Consider the following 22,228-nt stretch of genomic DNA (forward strand, 5'->3'; position numbering starts at 1 on the left):
ATGAATAACTCTCCAAATTGGCATAATTATTGCAGTTTTGTGTAGGGAGCACTCATTTTTATAAACTCTAGCTTATGACATAAGAGAAGACAGGCTGTGCAACTGGTCACTTTTGAAAATCCAGTAGAGAAAAAGAAGGGAGTTGAAAGAAGTTGACTGCTATGCTAGAAGTTGGACTGATAGCTATCTTTTAGAGTCTCTCGACATATATACTTTTAAAGGAATTTTCTGATTACTGTAGAAAAAGACGCTCTCCATTGCCAGTACAGGTAGTTGTTCTTAATTTTTACTTGTATGTGTCTGTTAGAATGTGTGCCTTCTTCACCTTCTTCACCTTCTTCACCTTCTTCACCTTCTTCTTTTTAAAATGGCGAGAAGATTAATTGTGAGGCATAAAACAGAAACTTTTCTGTTCATAATCTTGACAGGTAAATTTTAAATTCTGTAGCTTCACATTTGGTTTTTCATTAACATGGTTCTTAAGCTGGCCATGCACAGGCAAGTATGGTCTTGCCAATTTGGCCACTGCTGAGTCAGGAGCTTGTTTTTTGCATTTGTTGTGTGGCCAGTTATCAGTTGGCTATTTTAGAAATCCTCTCTGGCAAGGACTGCATCTGGTTTCCCAGCAGAGCTGCATAGGCCCCCATTATAATCGAAAGTTTGGGCTGGTCAGACAGGTTAGCCCACCCAGGTGACAAGCTTTCTAAACAAGAGATTAATATCTCCGCGGGTGTGTTATAAAAGTCCTAAAATTGCTGAATTTTTTAATTCATGTTGTTTTATATACCCAGCTGGCCACAGACCACTTTCTCAACCTCAGGATTCTATATATTGTTTTATAATGCAATTGCAAGCAGCCACCAGGCAGCATGGTCAAGCAGTTAAAAGCAGTTTGTGTTGTGATTTTACGGGTGCATGGCCAGCCAAAAGAAGAGACCAAAAGCCTACTGACAACCTCCCTCCTCCTGTACTGTACCACTGGGGAGTCTCACAACTGCATCTATATCTGTATCTGGTTGATACCAGAGTAGCACAGTGGAGTTGTCTCCCACCACTATGCATGCTTCTGTGCTGAACTTGCAGAGAAGAAGACAGGGCTGGTGAGTCGGAGGCAATTTTGGGTACCTGGAGTCGGAGTCGGCAAAAAATGAACCGACTCCGACTCCTACTAAATTTAAATGGGAATAAAAAAAAAAAAAATAAAGCAAGTTTAAATGTCCCAATTCACAAACAGTCATAATTACTTACTTCTATGCTATAAGAATAAAGCCCAATACACACAGTGCATAAACCAACACGTTGACTGACCATGAAGCATGCTTTTCATTGACTGTATGAATGTATAAAATACATTAGCATATTAAAAACAGAGGAGTCGGAGTCGGAAGTAACAGAAACTGAGGAGTCAGAGAATTTATCTACCGACTCCACAGCCCTGGAAGAAGACCAAGATCAAAATCAGAGCAAGATAACACCTGCCAACGCTGCTGCTGCTTTTTCAAGCAGGTACAGAGATGAGGGCAGTTATGAGACTCCCCAGTGGTGTGGTTCAGGAGGGTATTTGCTGAAAATGGTAATCCTAAATGCCTTTCTATTTTCCTTGCCAGTACTGTGTCATGGAGTTATTTCTGGCATGAAATGTAACCTGTTTTCCCAGGCAGATATGCTAATAAGATGTTGTTGTTGTTGGTGTTTTTTTTTCTGCCCCACCCCTAACCTCCCTTGTTTTTAAATTGAAACTAATATGAATAAGGGGGTTTTATGAGCCAGTGTAAACTAGGATACTGTTAGGGCTCTGGCACACGGGGAGATTAGTCGCACGACAAATCTCCCTGTTCGCGGGCGACTAATCTCTCCGGTGGGATGGCATAAGCGGTGGTAAGGGTTTACACCAGACTGTACATTTTCATTCCTAGTATCAAAAGGCCATTCACTATATTAATGTAATCACTGAGTACGGGCTGTTGCTAAATCTGTCTCATTTATACAACTCACCCCTCCTTTCCTTGTGGCTTTTGTGGCTGTTGAATTGAGTTCCCTATTGTCTAACTTGTAAAATACCAGCTTTTAGTTTGATTTCACTTTATTGCTTTACATTATTTGGGCATCAAAAACATGGTGTTATTACAGAAATGTATCCATGGGCAGTAATAGAGCATTTTAGATGTGGTCTTTGAGACTGGTTTGGAATTTTGCCCCCATGTGTCTACATAGCCATACTAATCTTTTAAATAAAAGACCACCTGTCTCCCTAAAATTGCTTCCCCCACCAGAGGTGTGGGCCAATAGAGCCAGCACACAATTTGGGGGAAGCAATAGCCCCCCTTGTAGCACTAGGCAGCGATGTTGTGGCACTTACGTGCGCATAATGAGTAGTACGTAATGAGCTCCACAACTCGCCCATTATGCATATGCGTGTGATCTAAGTGGGTAAGTCACAACCACCGCTCCTACATCATATACAGTGGCTTGCAAAAGTATTCGGCCCCCTTGAACTTTTCCACATTTTGTCACATTACAGCCACAAACATGAATCAATTTTATTGGAATTCCACGTGAAAGATTAATACAAAGTGGTGCACACGTGAGAAGTGGAATGAAAATCATACATGATTCCAAACATTTTTTACAAATAAATAACTGCAAAGTGGGGTGTGCGTAATTATTCAGCCCCCTGAGTCAATACTTTGTAGAACCACCTTTTGCTGCAATTCCAGCTGCCAGGCTTTTAGGGTATGTCTCTACCAGCTTTGCACATCTAGAGACTGAAATCCTTGCCCATTCTTCTTTGCAAAACAGCTCCAGCTCAGTCAGATTAGATGGACAGCGTTTGGGAACAGCAGTTTTCAGATCTTGCCACAGATTCTCCATTGGATTTAGATCTGGACTGTGACTGGGCCATTCTAACACATGGATATGTTTTGTTTTAAACCATTCCATTGTTGCCCTGGCTTTATGTTTAGGGTCATTGTCCTGCTGGAAGGTGAACCTCCGCCCCAGTCTCAAGTCTTTTGCAGACTCCAAGAGGTTTTCTTCCAAGATTGCCCTGTATTTGCCTCCATCCATCTCCCCATCAACTCTGACCAGCTTCCCTGTTCCTGCTGAAGAGAAGCACCCCCAGAGCATGATGCTGCCCCCCCATATGTGACAGTGGGGATGGTGTGTTCAGAGTGATGTGCAGTGTTAGTTTTCCGCCACACATAGCGTTTTGCATTTTGGCCAGAAAGTTCCATTTTGGTCTCATCTGACCAGAGCACCTTCTTCCACATGTTTGCTGCCCCCCCCCCCCCCCCACATGGCTTGTGGCAAACTGCAAACGGGACTTCTTATGGTTTTCTGTTAACAATGGCTTTCTTCTTGCCACTCTTCCATAAAGGCCAACTTTGTGCAGTGCACGACTAATAGTTGTCCTATGGACAGATTCCCCCACCTGAGCTGTAGATCTCTGCAGCTCCCCCAGAGTCACCATGGGCCTCTTGGCTGCATTTCTGATCAGCGCTCTCCTTGTTCGGCCTGTGAGTTTAGGGGGACGGCCTTGTCTTAGTAGGTTTACAGTTGTGCCACACTCCTTCCATTTCTGAATGATCGCTTGAAAAGTGCCCCGTGGAATGTTCAAGGCTTTGGAAATCTTTTTGTAGCCTAAGCCTGCTTTAAATTTCTCAATAACTTTATCCCTGACCTGTCTGGTGTGTTCTTTGGACTTCATGGTGTTGTTGCTCCCAATATTCTCTTAGACAACCTCTGAGGCCGTCACAGAGCAGCTGTATTTGTACTGACATTAGATTACACACAGGTGCACTCTATTTAGTCATTAGCACTCATCAGGCAATGTCTATGGGCAACTGACTGCACTCAGACCAAAGGGGGCTGAATAATAACGCACACCCCACTTTGCAGTTATTTATTTGTAAAAAATGTTTGGAATCATGTATGATTTTCGTTCCACTTGTCACGTGTACCCCACTTTGTATTGGTCTTTCACGTGGAATTCCAATAAAATTGATTCATGTTTGTGGCTGTAATGTGAAAAATGTGGAAAAGTTCAAGGGGGCCGAATACTTTTGCAAGCCACTGTACATGTGCATAATGAGTGAGTGGGGAGTCTTGCTCATGCACACTAAATAACATGGCCGTCATCACTGGGAGCTCCTACCTGGTGTGGGCCTAGCGACTGTTTTTTTTCTTTTTTTTTTTTTTTTTTAAAGAAATCATTGTTTTCCCCAACTGGAGTGCAGGCTGTATTAGCTGACACCTCTGGTGGGGGAAGCAAATGTAGAGTGATAGGTGCACTTTAAAAAAACATTATCTCTGCTTGTTCAAGTTCTAGGCTGCAATGGAAGTGTTGCTGAAATGGCAGTCCTGGACCCAAAATAAGGAAGCATTAATACTGTATATTTAGTTAACTGAATATGTTTAATAAGTAGTTTTACCATATATTGTTCAAAGTATACAGTATTTTTGTGGACAAAGTTAAACAAGATTTTGGGGTGATACAAAACTTTCCTTATGTTCCAGAATCAGGGGACCTAATGTTCATGTCCATGCACAGCCTACACAGCTATAGATCACAAAGAGGGAGGGGGAATGTGAGAAGTGCAGTGATAACTAAAAAGTGCTGAATGGAAAGTGAAAGCAATCGTGAGCACTACTTCTGTGCCTCAGGCAATATATGGCTGACAGTTCAGATTTTAAATACATTGATAAGAAGTATGGATGTTTAAATAAAAAAGAAAGAATTCGGGTTTCGTGTTAAGTTTGAAAAGGGCTTTCATGATACAGCTTTATATCATGTCTTCGTGACAAGTGCCCTTTAATCTTTGCCTGCAATATGCAGTAGGGATTGACTTATTTTGGTTTGCATAGCTGCATTATTATTTCACATTCTTTTTGTCACATGATCCTTTACTAGTGGCTGGTACCCAATAAATGCCATGTTTGGGGCCTGGTTTTTAATAAAATAATAGTGTTGTACAAAAAAGTCTGTGGACACCTTGAGTAGGTTCATAAATGCAAAAAGTGGCTCAAATTTAACTCATTAAAACACCATACCTAATGCATTTTTGGCAGCCTACTTCTGCTCATCTGTACAGGTATGGAATTGCTTATCTGGAAACCCGTTATCCAGAAAGTTCTATATTACAGAAAGTCCATCTCTCATAGACTCCATTATAAGCAAATAATTCTAATTTTTAAAAATGATTTCCTTTTTCTCTGTAATAATAAAACAGTACCTGTCCTTGATCCCAACTAAGATGTAATGAATTTTTACTGGAGGCAAAACAAGCCTATTGTGTTTATTCAATAATTAAATGATTTTTAGTAGACTTAAGTTATGGAGATCCAAATTACAGAAAGATCCCTTATCTGGAAAACCCCAGGTCCCAAGCATTCTGTATAACAGGTTCCATACCTGTACTGGTACAGTGTGCAAATTTGCTGGTTGCATTTTCTTTAGCCTTGAGCCGTGTACCTGGTGGTAAGCATTGGGCTCAACTTGCATGTTGTGCCAGTAGGCATTCAATATTGTGTACTGCTTGCATTCCTTCCCTTAGCTTGCAGGTGAAAGTTGCAGTCATTTGAGCAGAGTTTGCTATAAAAACACAAGTCTTTGCGCCACCCTGTCACTTAGGTGGAGGTGTGGGAAGGAATGTTGAATTCTCAACAGAATTTTTTATGATTAGGGCAAAGTAAAGAGATATATCCAAGGTACTTGCAGGTTGTTGGCTAGTTGGGCAACAGAATCCTCACCAATGGCTTCATATAACCAGATGCAATCTTATTTACATAGTGTTGAGTGTAGGTGCAGGGAATACCAAAGGAATTGTATTGCTTCATGTTTGTGAGTTCTTTCATTACTGCTGGACTTGAATCCATATGTGTGAGGAATTCAGCCTACCTATGAACAGCCATAAAAGTGTGTTATGAAGTTTAACCAATTCATGCCAAAATAAAATGTATCCTGTTGTGTTGGTTATAGAGATTTTTCTTATAAAAAGAGATTGTCATGCTTGACCATTCTTTTTCAAAGTGAGAATCATTTGTGGGAGTTTATATTATAATACATGCAAAAGGATATTTTGTTTCCAAATCAGACATTGTGCGCAAAAATCTCATTGACATTTTGTAAACTTTCATGTACTTTATCTTATTTTGTTGCCAAAGTCATTTCAGTTAGTTGCAACCTCTATTGCAGCTAACAAATATCTCTGTTCACATGCATATCATACAACTCATTTACTATATTTTGGCACAGAACATGATCTCTATTTGCTGTGTATATATAATATACCAAAACTGATGTTTTGGTACATTGTTTAATGCCATAGTATTTTGCCTTTATAAAGGCACGTGTGGTTGTGGGGAAGTTCAGGTTTAGCTTCCCAATGTCCCTTGAAAAAATTTAGAGCCAAGTCGCCCCCTTTTCACAGGACTGATTCACCACCTTCTGTCTTCCTGAGGCAGTGTAAGCCCATGCCATCCCCCCCATCATACTTTATGAGCATCTGCCATAATGCTCTCTGCACTAGTGGAGCCAAAAGTCTGATTTAAAAATTTGAATTTTAGCTCTTAAAGTTACCAGGAGCAGTTTTTTCCATCCCTGGTAACCTGTGGGGCCCTGAAGCCTGAGGCAAGTTTCTTAACTCACTTCATGGCAGCAGCACCCGTGCTTGTTCAACATGAGTTCAATAAATAGATTTTTCCTGATTAAAACAATAGGCAAAAAGTGTTCCTTACGTGCAAACAAAGCAGAAACAAAGTAATTCAATCTTTCATAGTATTCAGTTAAAATGGGTATTCTACAAATTAATAGTCATGGTGACTGACACTGTTACAGTTTGGCGAGACCAGTTTACCCTTCCTCTTTAGATTGGCAAAAACTCCTTGCTAATGCTCTGCCTCTCATTCCTTAAGTCTCCATCTAAGGTGGGCTATATCGGGCTAATCCGATCATTTCGCCCCAGGACAAAACAATCAAATTAAAATGGTGGGCATTGGACTGAGGACCACATCAATGAGTGGTATATGTAGGTGCAGTCAGGACAGACATGCCTTGTTATGTAGGTTTGCAGGAATATTCAGCATAACCAATATTTTATCAGTTCTTATTTTTCTCTGTACTGAATAGATCTTTTCAATCTCACTTACATGCCATTCCTTACAGCATCTGCAATTTCAGAAGTCCCCAATGTATTAACTGAGTTAATATAGTTTTGATTCTGCTTAGAGGAAGTAAAGTCTTTTTTGTCTTCATTTCTTATAAAATGAAACCTTTTAGGTATTGTATTACACAAAAAGGGGTCACGCTTAAGTTCTTCCAGGACCAGTCAATTCTTTTAAGTAAGACATATTTTTTTTTACTAATTGCTTTTAACAAGGAGAAATGTAAATCACAACCCCTTCTTTATTTGAATCATCACATGACCTATTATAATTATTATGACTAGTCTTTACTTACCAGTAGGTTTTTTGTTCTCTAGAATTCTGCAGAATCATGCATTGAAATCCATTTTTAAGAAGAGCAAACAGATTTTTCATTTTGAGCTTCTACGCTGCAAGTTGGAGTGATATCACCCTCTCTCTTCTCCCCCCAGCAGCCGATCAGCAGAACAATGGGAAGGGAGCAAGATAACAGCTTCCTGGCACCTGTATTGCTTAAAATGCTCCCATGCCCCACCTCATGGTAGATATAACAGCACGCAGTAGTAAAAATCCAAGTCCGTCAATTCATGACTCCCCTAGAAACAATAGCTGATCTGAAAGCAGTTCTACTGTGCAGTACTGGCTCCTTCTGAAAGCTTAGGATCTGGCACAATGACCTGAGATAGCTGCTGAAATACCAATATTACTGCTAAAAAAAAAGTTTTTGGTTCAAGAATAAAATTTTAAATGGTAGAATGAATTATTTGTTATGGACACAGTATAATTTAAAGAGGGACTTCACACCTCTTTGAATGCCCTAATGTTCATTGTGCGGTGTGGGGTACAGAGGGCACTGGACCCAAGGTAAGGACCCAGGTTAGCCCTAGATGGAAACAAATATTCATGTAAAATTATTAATAGCATTATTATATTCTTTCTGCATTTGCAAAGTAAGGTTATTCAGCACTGTGCAAATATATTTAAAAACAAGAACTAATAATTTAGGCTTTGAAGAAATGTGCATTTTGCTGGAGCTCTTGGGTCACCTTATGCAGATCCAGGTGCAATGCTGCAGATGCCTCGATGACCATTACTGTAGTGACTTGTTATTTGAATTTTGTCCTTTAGTGCCAGTAATAGTGAGAGGAGATAAACAACCTTGCTAGGGCGGAAGGAAAGACATTAGCTTCTTGTGGTTGCCTATGTATTTTTATATGTTTTGCTTAAAGCTTTTTTTCATGATATTCAGTGTATTAAGAACTAAAGTAAGTTTTGAGTATTGTAATGAATAATGAAACTATGACCAAGTAAATATGTTTGTAAATATGTGGGCTACAGTTTGTGTGATGTTGCATTGACCATGGGCTGTTGTGCATCCTGTTGTGTGAATGAGCTGGACCCTGGATCTGGACTTAAATTTTTTTTTGTGGAAATGTTCAGGTGCTGTACTCATATAAGGAAACAAATTTGCCTTTATCTACACCAATCTAAATGAAGTAATGGCAAATGCAAGTTCATTTTCAGACCCCCCCCCTCCCCTTTGCTTCTATTTCAAGTTACCACAGTGCAGTTGTTAATAAATAATGGCTCACACTGCCCATTTCCACAGATGACACAGCACTCTTATAAAGAATATTCTTCATGCACTTTCTACTTCTTTATGTAAATGTGTAAAGATCAGACATGAAATACCAGATTTTACTATTACAACCAGTGAAATGGTTCTTCATGCTTGATGGTAAACAGGAGTGTGGAACAATAATCTTCTTTGGTGTCAGCACAGGCCTATGGGTGTACTGTCTGTCCCCTACTGCCTGCTTCTTTATAAGAGTGAAACAAGAAGTGGGAAATTATTCTGCATAGGCCAACATTTTTTAAACACTTATAATCAACCTACCCAATGAAACTGAAACCCTAAGAGAGAGTGGGAACAGACTCAAGGAATTCAGGGAGGATGAATTGCAGTGCCATATATTCTGCGTCTCTTATTCTCTCTTTTTCATACTCTCATCCTTTAGGCATTTTATTTTTATAGTGAAAGGTAAGGTGTACTTAATATGTTACAGTTTATGTACTGTGTTAGACCTTTAGTGTATATACCTTCATTTGGGTTTATTGTATGACAACTTTAATTATAATTGTACACAGCAAGACAGCATTCAAGTCCCATTGTGTAAAGCACATTCTAACATTGACCATTTTATTCTCCAATGCAATAGCCTACTGGCCATCAAAATTCAATATTTTGCCAATTACACATTTGTTCTAAATGGGGCTTTAACCATTACATTAAGGGTTAAGCTTTGATTCATCCAGGCATTAAGGGTAAGGCCAAATCTAAATCCTGCAAAAAGCACAGGGTTCCAAATCCTCAACCAAATTCTTTATATAGTATATTACTTCTAAATAGTGCCGCAATGGTTAGCCTTGCAAGAAGGTTGAATCTGCTCCCTGTGCTTTAAGGGGGTACTCCTGTTTTCTTCAACACTCAAAAAACATATACAATATACAGAGATGCAAGATAAGTACATTGTAGTGTTCATAAACTGTTGGGCTTCCACTGCAGGTAGGGGATTTCTGAGAGTTGTAGTTCTATCAGCTGATATTGAAGGCCACTTAACTTGCCTAGATCACCTATACTTCAGATGGGGTTGTTCACAGCTTCAACCTTGATTAACAATTACATATCTGATAATCTAGAAATTGTACACGCACTCAAGGTCCCTTAAAGGAACAGTAGCACCAAGAATAAAAATGTATCAAAATTATTAAAACAAAATATCTACTGTTGCCCTGCACTGGTAACAATGGTAAGTAAAAATAAATAAGCTGCGGTGTAGCCATGGGGCAGCCATTCAAGCTGTAAAAAAAAGGAGAAAAGGCACAGGTTACATAACAGATAAACTATGTAGAATGCAATTGTATTTTATCTGTTATCTACTATGTAACATGTGCCTTTTCTCCCTTTTTCCATCTTAAATGGCTGTCTCCATGGCTACACTGCAACTTATTTTTATAAACTATAGTAGAATTTCTAAACACACCAGTTTTACAAGTGCAGGGCAACAGTTTATTATATTTTAATTACTTTAAAACACTTTAATATTTTGGTGTTACTGTTCCTTTAAGTAAAGTGTACCTAGCCAAAATGATCTTTGTCTTATTCAGAATGTGATGGCTCCTTTAGCCGCATAAACTGTAAATCGTGACAAACTGTGTGCAGGAACGTTTATCCCGTTGCAATTATTTGCATGGAACATGACTTTGCTTCTTATTAGCTGTGTAAGATATTTATATAGAGGTTTCTGCACTGTACGCTGTGCATACAGCATTTAATTAAACCATGGTTGGTAAAGCTGTAGAAAAGTGCATTAGAGCAGCATGGCAATTTGTTGATAAAAGTTAAGTAAATTAACTATCAATAAAGGATAATTACAGAAATAATATTAATAGTACAGAGAAATACTCTGTTGCCCTTATAGAGGCATTAAAGTTCAAACTGTGTGATATGGTAGGGTTAAGGCACTGTACTATCAGCCTTATAAAGTGGGAGATAAGGCACAGGTTACACAGTAAACTAGATGTCAGAAAACTAAAAGTGCAACACAATTGTATATTAAGCTCTAAATAAATAGTGGGCTTTGTCACAGGGGAATCTGCTTTCCACTGGCGACCACGCTCCCCAAATAGCCTTCAGTTGCCGTTAATAGAAATCGCCAGAGGTAAAACATTTGTATAGCTATGTTTGAAAATGCCTTCCACAGCACTTTGCCATGATTAAGATGTTCAAATGTTTTACCTTTAGTGAATCCCATTTTCTGCAGCTGAAAGGTATATTGGGAGCTTTGTCACCAACAAAGGGTAATGCCACCCTTTTAACACTGCGCTTTTAAGTAGCCCAAATCTGTGCCCACTTTGACTCTAAGCCACCTGACTGCTATAACTTCTCAGGCAAAAGAGTCTTAATAAGGCATGTCGTCATTCAATTACTCTACTCACCCCACTCAGTACAGATACAGTTGCTGCTCTGCAGGACCCAGTATTTGCCCATGCAGCCTAAATGCAAAAATAGCACAGATTGTGGTCAAGATTGTCTTGTATTTCAAAAATATAGCGCTGCTGATTAAATGTGTTGCATATTTTGGATAGGTCCTAAATGAAATACCTTCACACGCATGCAGACTCTCACTAATAAAATGAAGAATAGTACACAGGACTATGCATTTTTTAACAGTTACACTCTTACATATATTTTAACCATCTTGTCCCTTTCCTGCCTGCACCATTTTACTGGCTGGAAAGTATGTGTTAAAGGGGCAGTATACCCCCTTGTTCACCATGAGTACAACAGTTAAGGCTGAACGTACCTTTTTTGTCTATTGTCTTAATCATGAAAACATTTTTTTTTAATTATTTTTTGAGCTTAAGAGCAATTAGGGCAATTAAGGCTACTTCAGGTTTAGTCCTAGCTATGTAAATAATTAGGTTACCATTATGCAGCTCCTTCCTTCCTCCTATGCTGCACTTGTGCAGTAGCTTCAATTTCTCTTGAATGCCTTTGATTCAGCTTACCGGCAAGTGCAAAGTAACAAGTGAAATTTCTGCAGGCAGGCAAACTGCTGCCTTTACTGCACCAGAAGGATTTTGTTGCCATTTAGTATTGGTCTGTAAGTCTGTATTCAGAAAAAAAAATTTCTTTAATAACAGCACTTATGTGGGGTTCACTTTTAAATAATAAACAAGATAAGCATCAATCCACTATAGTGATTGGTATAGTCCGTGGTCCGGGTGCACTCTGACACCCCACCCCCCCCCCCCAACAAATCTTTAGCCCTTTTTAATATTCTCCTATTCTGATGCTGAAAGAGATCATGTGTATATTTAAAGCTAGATACACTGACAGATAATGTCAGTCCCTTTGGCAAGTTTTCAACCAAACTGGTGGATATCTGCCCAAACAGATTTATCTGTATCCAGTAGAAATTAGGCAGAATGTTACAGATTAGGCAGGGTGTTGGTTTGACTGTGGGTATCTGTGCCCCTGGAAAGATAGAATACAAAGAGTAGTGTAGCCTAGATGCACTGATCTAACCCACAGTCCCACAACTCACTCCTGGACCTTTAAACCATATTTTTACCCACTTGGACCTGCTACCTAATCCAATCCACAGCTGCTTTAGCCACATCCCAACCTAGATATAGAAAAAATGAAGTCATCCTAGACCTGATGTGGTACTATTGTAAATCTGGTAGCAACGTCATGGGGGCAAGTGGGATGGTGGCAAGGCAGAAAGAGGATTATATTTGAAGACCCCACAACGCACATCTGCTCATTTTATGAGTATATCCTATTCAAGCTTATTTTAATAATTAATTTTAGGGTTCTGCTATTTTTAGGAGATGCTTCATTACAAAGAAAAGGGGCCCTAGAACTGCTCCTGGAATGTGATGCTCAGATTTACACCTGATGAAGGCTGCCAATGCTGAAATGTCTGAAGTCAGTAGGCACACAATGCACTTTTCATCCAAACACACTGGCAGGGCACATTGGCCATTCAAGGCAAAACATGCAAGTGCAAGTAGTGACTTAGGACACAAGTACTTTTATTGAATGCTGGTGTTAAGGATCATTATATAAAAAAAACATTTATGTGCTGTAGCCTAGTTTCCAGTTGTCCCTAATTTCAGGAGAGAGACTCTAAGGGGATAGACTCACTCAAGGCTTTAAGAATTTGCTGCCTATTGAAGTGCTAGTTGAGCTTTAACATTAGTTTTCTAAAGCCCAGCAATGAATCCTTTACTTAATGACTTAAACAAGGCTTTAGTTCAGTTTACATACTATTTTCTATCTTGAGGACAATGGGACTGATTAGCATGCTTTATATAGATAACTTATTCATGGTTTTCATGCTCGTTTAGAAAAACAGTTCTGTTCTCTGCTGCATGTTTTTACTCCTCTTCCAATACCAGAGAAACACTTAGCATAATTTTACAGAATAGATGTAAATGGAAAGTATTGTACATCCTGATTAAAAATTATGATTTATCAAAGCTGTGTTTCATCCGTGCTGTTTTAAGCAAATAAAGGGAAATGAGTAAGATTTGCTAAATGATTGATAGGAAAAAAGAATTAAATCAAGATAGAAAATAATCTTATAGCAGGCGGATGGCCAGTTTTGCCAATAGTAATAAGCACTTTTATAATACCCAGGAAACAAGCCAGAAATGAACTTATTATTGGCACATGTAGAGCGCTAAGCATCTATGCTTTTAGAGCAAGAAAGAAGTAGACACACCAAATAATAGTGATCTATTCCTGTTATGTATAAAATTCAACCACATCATATGAAGTTTTTTCGCTGTTACTATTTTGTGCTGATTAGTAATGAGCAAAATTTTTCGACAGGAATGGATTTACCGCGTATCAAAAAAAAAATTGTTGCGCGTGTCCAAAACAATGACGTGTATGACAATATTTTTTACCACACATCAATTTTCACGTTTCACAAACGGGACAGATTAGCTCATAACTAGTGCTTATATTTCTAGCTTTGTATTAGAGGAAATCACGATTCTTTTATTATTCTATTTTATTTTGTTGACACTTGTTTATATGTTGACACTTGTTCTTTTCGGTTTCAAAATGTACTGGATAGGAAGGAACAAACGCACAACCAGAAGAAACACAAGGGTGTAACCCATTCATTAGTACTCAGGAACTATGTCTTCACCCGAAACAATGACAAAGTGCCAGGTCACTAACTGTGGCATCAGATGATCTGTCTGACCTATAGCCAGTTGGGTTTCTAGTGAATTAGATTTGATTTAGACATCAACAATGCATGCACCCAGGAAATAGCAAAGAGGCCTTCTCCCACAAACAGCTAAAGTGTTACCAATCTGTGTTCTTGTAATTTGTAGTCTATGGGGTAATCTGGAATTAAATCTGGAGATTTTTGTTTTATTTAATGAATTATATATGGCCCAAAAATTCACATACTTATAAGTAAATAGACAGTCAAGGCTATGGTTTTGGTTGCTTCAGATTGCCTGCAGAGGGTGTTTCTGTAGCCCAAAACACAGTGTGTGTGTGTAATACTGAGCTCATCAATCTTTTAGGTCTGTATCACAAAATGTTTAATTTAAAACACTGATGGCAGTGTTTTAAATTAAACATTTTGCAATGCAGACCTAAAAGGTAGATGAGCTCAGTAGTACACACGCAGTCTTGCACAGCTGACCAGTTTAATGATAACATCCATTTAAAAGTTCATATGTCTGTGTCAGAATTTGATAGTTTCGTGTTTGCACTCTCAGAATGGAAAATATGTCATAGTGAAAACTGCAAGGCAGGATAGTTAATTCCATTCTCAAAGTGACATTTGTGATTCTACAACTTTTTGGCCATATATGTAATTACTATAAGGGTTTGTATACATCTTTAAGAGGACAGGAACTGACACTTGAGCAAGTTATCCGTTTTTGAGTGGCATTTAACTTGTTTGCCATTGACAAGGTGTTACTAATTGGGATTCTGATCACAGTGTATGGCTTTCTAGCATTATTGTAATATATCATCGCATTCAGAGCACTGCCCCATTCACACATGCCTTTGTGGGTTTACTTTATTCAATTTAAGTGGAAAGTATAAAAGTAAAGCAAGTGTTTTTCAGATCATTTCTGTGACAGTGTACCCCAGTGGAGCACATCATGAGTCAAAGTCTTTCCAGCATTAATGGAACACTGTGTGCCATGTGGTTGCTGAAAATAGTTATTAAAAGCAAGTAAAGGGCTTGGAACTTTGTTATCCTTGAGTACTTTCCAATGATGGAATAAACTTCAGGGGAATCCCTAAGCACATTGTTTGCAATGAAAACTGTATTATTATAGTTTATTTAAAAAATGCTAGCTTTTTTCAGTACGATGTAGTACATTGGCAAGAAGACAGACCTATTGTGGTAAATGCAAAGATATTGTTAGAAGGATATTTAAATTAGTGTTTAAAGTTTCCAAAATCAACATAATAATACATTATGTTTGCTCATAGCATGTTATCATATAAATATGCCAGCATAATTTTCTCCTATATTAAGCACAATATCACTGGTTTTCTTCTACATAAGAGAGTTTTCTATATTTTCCAACCACACACAGAGTATCAAACAGTAAGGCCCCAGTTAATTAAGGCAGGTGATGAAATTGTAAATTTCATCCCCACAGCAAGTCTTAAAGGAACAGTAACACCAAAAAATAAAAGAGCTTTAAAGTAATAAAAATATAATGCACTGTTGCCCTGCACTGGTAAAACTGGTGTGTTTGCTACAGTAACACTACTATAATTTATATAATAAGCTGCTGTGTACCCACGGGGGCAGCCATTCACGCTGGAAAAAAGGAGAAAAGGCACAGGTTACATAGCAGATAACAGATAAGCTCTGTAGAATACAATAGTGTTTTATCTGTTATCTGCTATGTGCCTGTGCCTTTTCTCCTTTGAATGGCTGCCTCCATGGCTACACAGCAGCTTATTTATATAAATTATAGTAGACTTTCTGAAGTAAACATACAACTTTTACCAGTGCAGGGCAGCAGCACATTATATTTTAGGTACTTTTATACACTTTAATTTTTTGGTGTTACTGTTCCTTTAAGCCTAAAGCTGTGCCTCAGACATACATAAAGCAATAGATGTTCCTCCAGCTAATATTTCCAGATTGCTGACCCTCCTGTTCCACATCTCAAGTCATGGCTTTGATGCATTCAAAGGGAACACAGTAACAGTTTGCTTAGCTACTCATTAAGGAAATGGTCATGACCATAGAACCAAAGCAGAAACTTTTGTTTAGATGTATCCAGTACAAATAATAATAGGGATAGTTGTGTTTCTTCTATGGCTACTGTTCTTGCTGCCCCATTAAGTGTTATTCATTGGTAACAGCTTGTTGTTTTTAATGTAAATAATTCATCTTTACTGCTGCAGTTCACCATTTGATTTTAATTTATTGTAAGAAATGGATAAGGTGCTGGAAAGAATAGTTGTCATTGCACATACAACTAAACTGAACATAGCAATTATTTTATCCTCTTTAGGAAAGACCAAGCAGCACTGCCTAGTTGCCCAATAGTTTGTTCCAGAAATTACTGTGACATACTGTTTCCCATTAAAAGAAAGGACAGTAAAGGTCCCCATATACGGTAAGATCCGCTCGCTAGGCGAGATCGCCAAGCGAGCAGATCTTCCCCCGATATCCCCACCTACGGGTGGGCGATATCGGGGAGCTTGAAGTTAAAAAAAAAAAAAATAAACCGATCGTTTGGCCCTGGGGCCAAACGACTGGATTATGTAGGAGGCAATGGGGCAGTCAGTTCGGGGACCGCATCAACGAGCCGGTGCCGCCTCCGATCCGACTGAATCTTTTAACCTGGCCGATCGATATCTGGCCAATTTCAGGCCAGATATCGGTCAGCCAGCCCGCTCGTTTCTGCCCCTACACGGGCAGATAAGCTGCCGAATCGGTCCAAGGGACCAATATCGGCAGCTTCTATTGGCCCGTGTATGGGGGCCTTAACATCCTTGTACGAAAGTGTGCAGGCTGCTGTAACAATTGCGTGTTGGTTTACAGAGTCAGAAGGTCTTTATAGCAGAACTAAAGTGATAATGAAATTTTTTTGTATCTCTATGATAGAGAATTAGTAGCCTCACTTAAGCTGCTGGGGAATGAATGAGCTGCAATGTAAGTCTTGCATTTATTCACCAATATCTGCCATGTGTGCCTACACCCAGGCTGACACCATGGTTCCGGGTGCAGGCAAAAAAGGAGGATGATGCCAGCATAGGGGCTAATTATCTTCCTCCATTTTTCTTCAGGCCAAGAATTAGCCCCTTGTGGCATCAGCCTAATTCTTATGTTTTTTCACTTTTGTTTTCTTTATTTGTGATAAATAAGCACCATTTTAGCAAGAGGCCACACACATAATGCATAAAGGTACCTCTACAAACCACTGAACGACAGTGCAAGATAACCTACTGGCATAACTGACACAAGACTCCCATTATTATTGGTTTAGAAAATAGGCAAGTGTAACAAAATATTTAAGCTTTTTTTTCTGTGATTATTTTATTTTCCAATGTACAGTGTTCACCTTTTTTCCTTTCTGTTTTCTTGTTTTGGCAGAACCTAGCTGCTATATCATGGATACTGGCAAAAAGACCGATCCATCTGCATCTGTGCAAAAAGCCAACCCAGATCGCAGCCTTGCTACAACTATCTATGTGCCAGAACAAGGAGGATACAAGGAAAGGTTTCTAAAACCTGTAGAGGAGAAATACAAATGTGAAAAATGCCGCTTGGTGCTGTGTAACCCCAGACAGACAGAATGTGGCCACAGATTTTGTGAAACATGCATGAACGCAATACTAAGGTTTGTCTTGTATTTTCTTTTATTCAAAGAGCAATATGTATTATGCTCCTGTTTTCCTAAGTTAATGCTAAGAAATAAGTTTTAACAGTGCTGGTTTGTGCATTTATATATGCCTGTAGCATGTAGAGATATTCTACATCTATTGTAACCTCTGGCCTGAAACCATACTATTTTTGAAGGGAAAGTAAAGCCATACTTAACCATACAGTAAATCCCGTTGATCCTTACCTTACAAAATGGAAATAGAAAATTGTTTTACCATACCTGCTATTATACACAACACATGTTAATTGACCCATATGTGACCGATCTGTCATATTATTGTTAGTACCATTTTCTTTTGTAATGCGCGAGGAAGTAGCTACAGGCAGTATGTGGGTGCTCTGCTCTGTGGCACCAGGCTCATCATAGAGATTGCTTTGTACATCTGTCCTGTCCCTTTTGTGCAAATTTACATCTGCTTGTTTGACTGTAGAGAGGTGCTTTGCTTGCCCCAAATGCATTAGAGTGATATTTCCTAAAGCTGCATTTATTCAGCACTAAGCGTAGACACCCAGGTAAAAGTTTTTTCACTTCGCCTCTCAATAAATGACCACTGTTAAATAATACATATGGGTACAGAACAATGTATTAAGCTTTCACGGTATTGCATCTTCATAGTTGAGAATAAATTCTGGCAGCATTTAGAAAAGCAACTGTAGCCTCATAGTATGCATTTATGCTGACTTATCTTCACATTCATAGATGTAATGGAAGGGGGGCATGTAATTTCCTTGAATGTTCAGAACAGTGTGGTTTTGAATATTTAAGTCATTCTGTAGTATATAAATATCTTCTCTTGTTTGCAATTTTTATTGTCTGCCAAACTATTCTTTCTATAGCTTTTGTCTTCTAAATGGCTTGCATTTTATTTTTAGAGACATTTGTTTAGATTCCTGCAGTGCCATATTTATTATTCAAAGGAAAAAATTGTATGCAAGCTATATATAATATATTGGAGCAGAGTAGATGAACTGTATATGTCTCAGTGTTTTATATTTGCATGACACCTGCATAGGGATGAACAATCTGTGACCTTCTCCACTGATATAGGGGTGCCAGCCCCCCTCTAGTATTATAAAAGACCAAAGGTCATGGCCCATGTTCGAACAGAGGCTTTTTAAAAAGATTTGCTTGCATGTGACATGTACTGTATTTAAAAATGATACCCCTGTTGCAGTGCCGACAGCTTGAACATGTCTAGTACGATAGTAGACAATATGGCAGCACTGGCACATTTTCTGTGTCATTTTGTGGGTGTAGATCTCCCATTCAGTCAAAAGTCACATATTTATTTTCCAACATTATATGCTTTTCTTAGCTTCTGGAGACTTCTTATTATAATATATAATGTTGTGGCCTTTTTCTTATCTAATGAAACACATTTTGCCCTTGTCCTCAGTTCGACTAGCCCACAATGCATGGCCTGTGAAGATAACATCACTAAAGATAAGGTAAGCAATGTTTGAATACTTATATATATACTATAATTCAGAAGCAACATTGATCTCAAAATAGAAAGGCCAATTTATTTTCTCAATTCTTTGCATAGTTTTTGCCCTTCTAATTAAAATGATCACTTTCCAGTGAATTTTTTCCTTGGTTTTGTATGCTTTCTTTTCTCACTCAGCTAATTAATTAAAGCCTTGCAGTAATGTAGACAATCAGTTGTACATATGACCTGAGACCATTGTGGTAAGAATACATTGCTAAATTTTAAAGGTGCCCCTACACTAAAAGATCTGCTTGTCTGGCGAGATTGCTAAATGAGTGGATCTTTCCCCAATATGCCCATCTTGGGGTGAGCAACATCGGTTTGATCCAATTTGTTCGGCACTCGGGCCTAAGGATTAGATCATATTGCCAGGATAGATGCTGTTAGGACAAGGGCCGCATCAATGTGACAATGGGCTCCTCATCCTGATGGGATTTTTAAACCTCCCCGATCAACATGTGACCAATTTTTTGGCCAGATATCAGTCTGGTGGGCCCATCTGAGCCCATAAGCGGGTAGACTGTCTATGGCCATACACGGGTCGATAAACTGCTTACTCACACCACCGGCAGCTTTTATCAGCCATTGTATAGACACCTTAAGCTGTAAGGCTAAGTGGCACGCAGAGCTGTGCCTCAGCTTCTCTTTGCTGCTTTGTTTCTCTAAACTGACTCTGTATCAGCCAGTGTGCAGACACATGGATATTGGTGCAAAGAAGCTAACTTCAGTCATTTTCTCATCGTATCTGACGCAGTGCTTGTCAGTGCAGAGAAATTAGGGAAAGGGTATTGGGAGCGCATTAGCTTATTTCTGTTTACTTTTCAAGCAGACAGGCAAAGAAGCTGCAGCACAGCTCCTTGTGCACTTACTCAAAAACAGAGATGCTTCTTTGTGAATAAAATGTATATATATTTCTGCTGAAACTACTTTACTTTACTAAGCACTTGCACTGGCACTGGGAAACAAGTATAACTTACACTGGGAACAAATTACGATCGTAATAAATAGCAGTGTGCCTTTACAAGGGACAAATAATTATACATATTCTCTGCATAGGTTAAACAGCATTGTTAAAGACATACAATAGAGGGTCACGTAAAAGGCTTGCTTATAAATGCAATTAGAGACAGATTGTCAAATTAGCTTTAGGTTGTGTAAATTAGTTTACATGGAGGCAATGATACTAACCCTAAATAAAGGCTGATGTCACCTTCTGGCCCACGCTCTCCCTTGCCCCTTCCCAACAGCTTTCTGCACATATTTTTTTACTCCTTTTTACTTTATTGCTTCAATTCACATTAGTTGGAGATGGTATTATGTAGGAGGTTGCCTCTATAGTGAAATTGCGACTACCAGGTTTGTAATGGGATTAAAAACTGCCTGTAGGATAGAATGCAGAAAAATGGAGACCAGTGCTGTCAGTGGGGCTCCTTAGGTTTCTTTGGCTTATCTACTTTTGTTTATTAATTCACTGACTTCACTGAACATCAAAGCAGCATCACAGTGCTTTATGACAAACTGATATTGTACAGATAATGATGCTCTTTTTTTTCTTTAATCCGAATGTCCCAGAATAGTGATCTGCGATAGATCTCTGTGGCGACTTTTCTCTTCTAAATGCCTTTCCACTGGCAACAAAGGGAATTGCTGGTGAAAAGGCCTATACATTACTTTGGTTTTCCGAATTAGCACAAAATTTCCTTCTGCAGTCAATTTCGAGCAACTTTAGAAAACCGAATCAATGCGTAGGCCTTTCCACCAGTGATTCCCTTTGTCGCTGGTGGAAAGGCATTTAGGGAGATTAGTCGCCTGCGGTAGCAGAGATCTATCGCGAGCGATTAATCTCCGCCTGGGACATTAGTCTTATCATTTATGGCAAGAAATATATACTGTGTTTGGTTTTATCTTCAAATAGAAAATAGTGCTCATTAACTACTCCTGGAGGAAAGCACTATACAAGGAATCACTTCCTGAAAATCCAAATATATTCAGTGGATTTTTTGGTGTATTGCAGTAGAATAATATCTTTTTTTTTTTGTGACTTTTTCTTAAAGTATGTACTTTACTGTTTGTACAAAGTAGGCTATTGAAATCAGTTTAATTGTTTAAGTAACATGCCATAATAGTCCTTTTTCCATTCCTCCCACCCAGACTGCCAATTCATTACCTGCTGTGCAAATATAAGTCTTTTGTTTTATAGTAATCCTATTTCACACCTAGTTTTACAATACCCACAATGTAAAGGTAGAACAGACACTTAGCCTCAGTTTTCCAGAGGAAAACTCTAACAATCCCATGCAAGAGAATCCGAGATGTGGAATTATTTTCTGGTAAGCTGTATGTTTACCCTTTTATACATATGCCCCAATGTTTTGACCTCTCTTAATCCTACTGGAATCGCTATATTCTTCCATTTCTAACTCGGACAGAAAATAAGCCTGCACTCAGATGTCACTCTAATTTGCTCTTAGAATAAACCCCCATTTACAGTTTTTTATTCTTCTAAGGAGAAGCTAGCTCCACAGATTAATAACTTCTAGTCTAGTCTTCCCACAGACTGGTAGCCTTTTCTCTGGCTGTGCATGTGCACACATAATTTAGTGCTTGCACACACACACACATAATTTAGTGCTTGCACACTAGAAACAATGACTTCTGTTAATTGCTTTTTATTTTTGAAGAAAAATAGAAAATTAGAACTGCATCTTGATGAGTACAGTTATATGAATTGCAATTACAGAGGGTCTTGGTGTTCTGCAGTAGCAACTGCACCCTCTGTGATCATTTTAATGTATGGTGTGCAGTAGGTATGCCTTTATTATGTACTGATTATTTAAAGGAAATGAAAAAGAAGCTTGTTTTAATAGGATGGTTTTAGGAGAACAAAAGGTAACTCAGTAAGCTATATCAGAATGATCTATGTAAATACAACCATAAGCACTTGCAGAACTGGCGCTCTGAGTCCTCAGTGAAAAGAAACACCACTTTTCTTTTATTCTGTATTCATGATCTTCCTCTCTCCCCCCTACCCCCTAAGAATTCTATTGCTTCAATATAAATTTAACAAAGGGACTGAGCTTTACCTGCAACTTACTTGCTTTGAGTTTTAAAACCCCCAAATGGTTGCCCTTT

At 38.7% G+C, this 22,228-nt stretch overlaps 1 protein-coding gene across 3 annotated transcripts in view; it reads left to right on the top strand.

Annotated features, from left to right (window-relative positions):
* The window catches only part of traf3 (TNF receptor associated factor 3), an 88,947-nt gene that overhangs the window by 36,739 nt on the left and 29,980 nt on the right, over positions 1–22,228 (top strand). For all 3 annotated transcript variants that reach the window (XM_031890884.1, XM_031890883.1, XM_002937990.5), the window contains 2 exons: positions 17,316–17,562; positions 19,004–19,055. In XM_031890884.1, the coding sequence (XP_031746744.1) occupies positions 17,333–17,562; positions 19,004–19,055 (282 nt within the window). In that variant the 5' untranslated portion in view covers positions 17,316–17,332. The remainder of the gene's footprint in view (positions 1–17,315; positions 17,563–19,003; positions 19,056–22,228) is intronic.

Source organism: Xenopus tropicalis, chromosome 8 (assembly GCF_000004195.4).
Source record: "Xenopus tropicalis strain Nigerian chromosome 8, UCB_Xtro_10.0, whole genome shotgun sequence".
Taxonomy (NCBI): Eukaryota; Metazoa; Chordata; class Amphibia; order Anura; family Pipidae; genus Xenopus; species Xenopus tropicalis.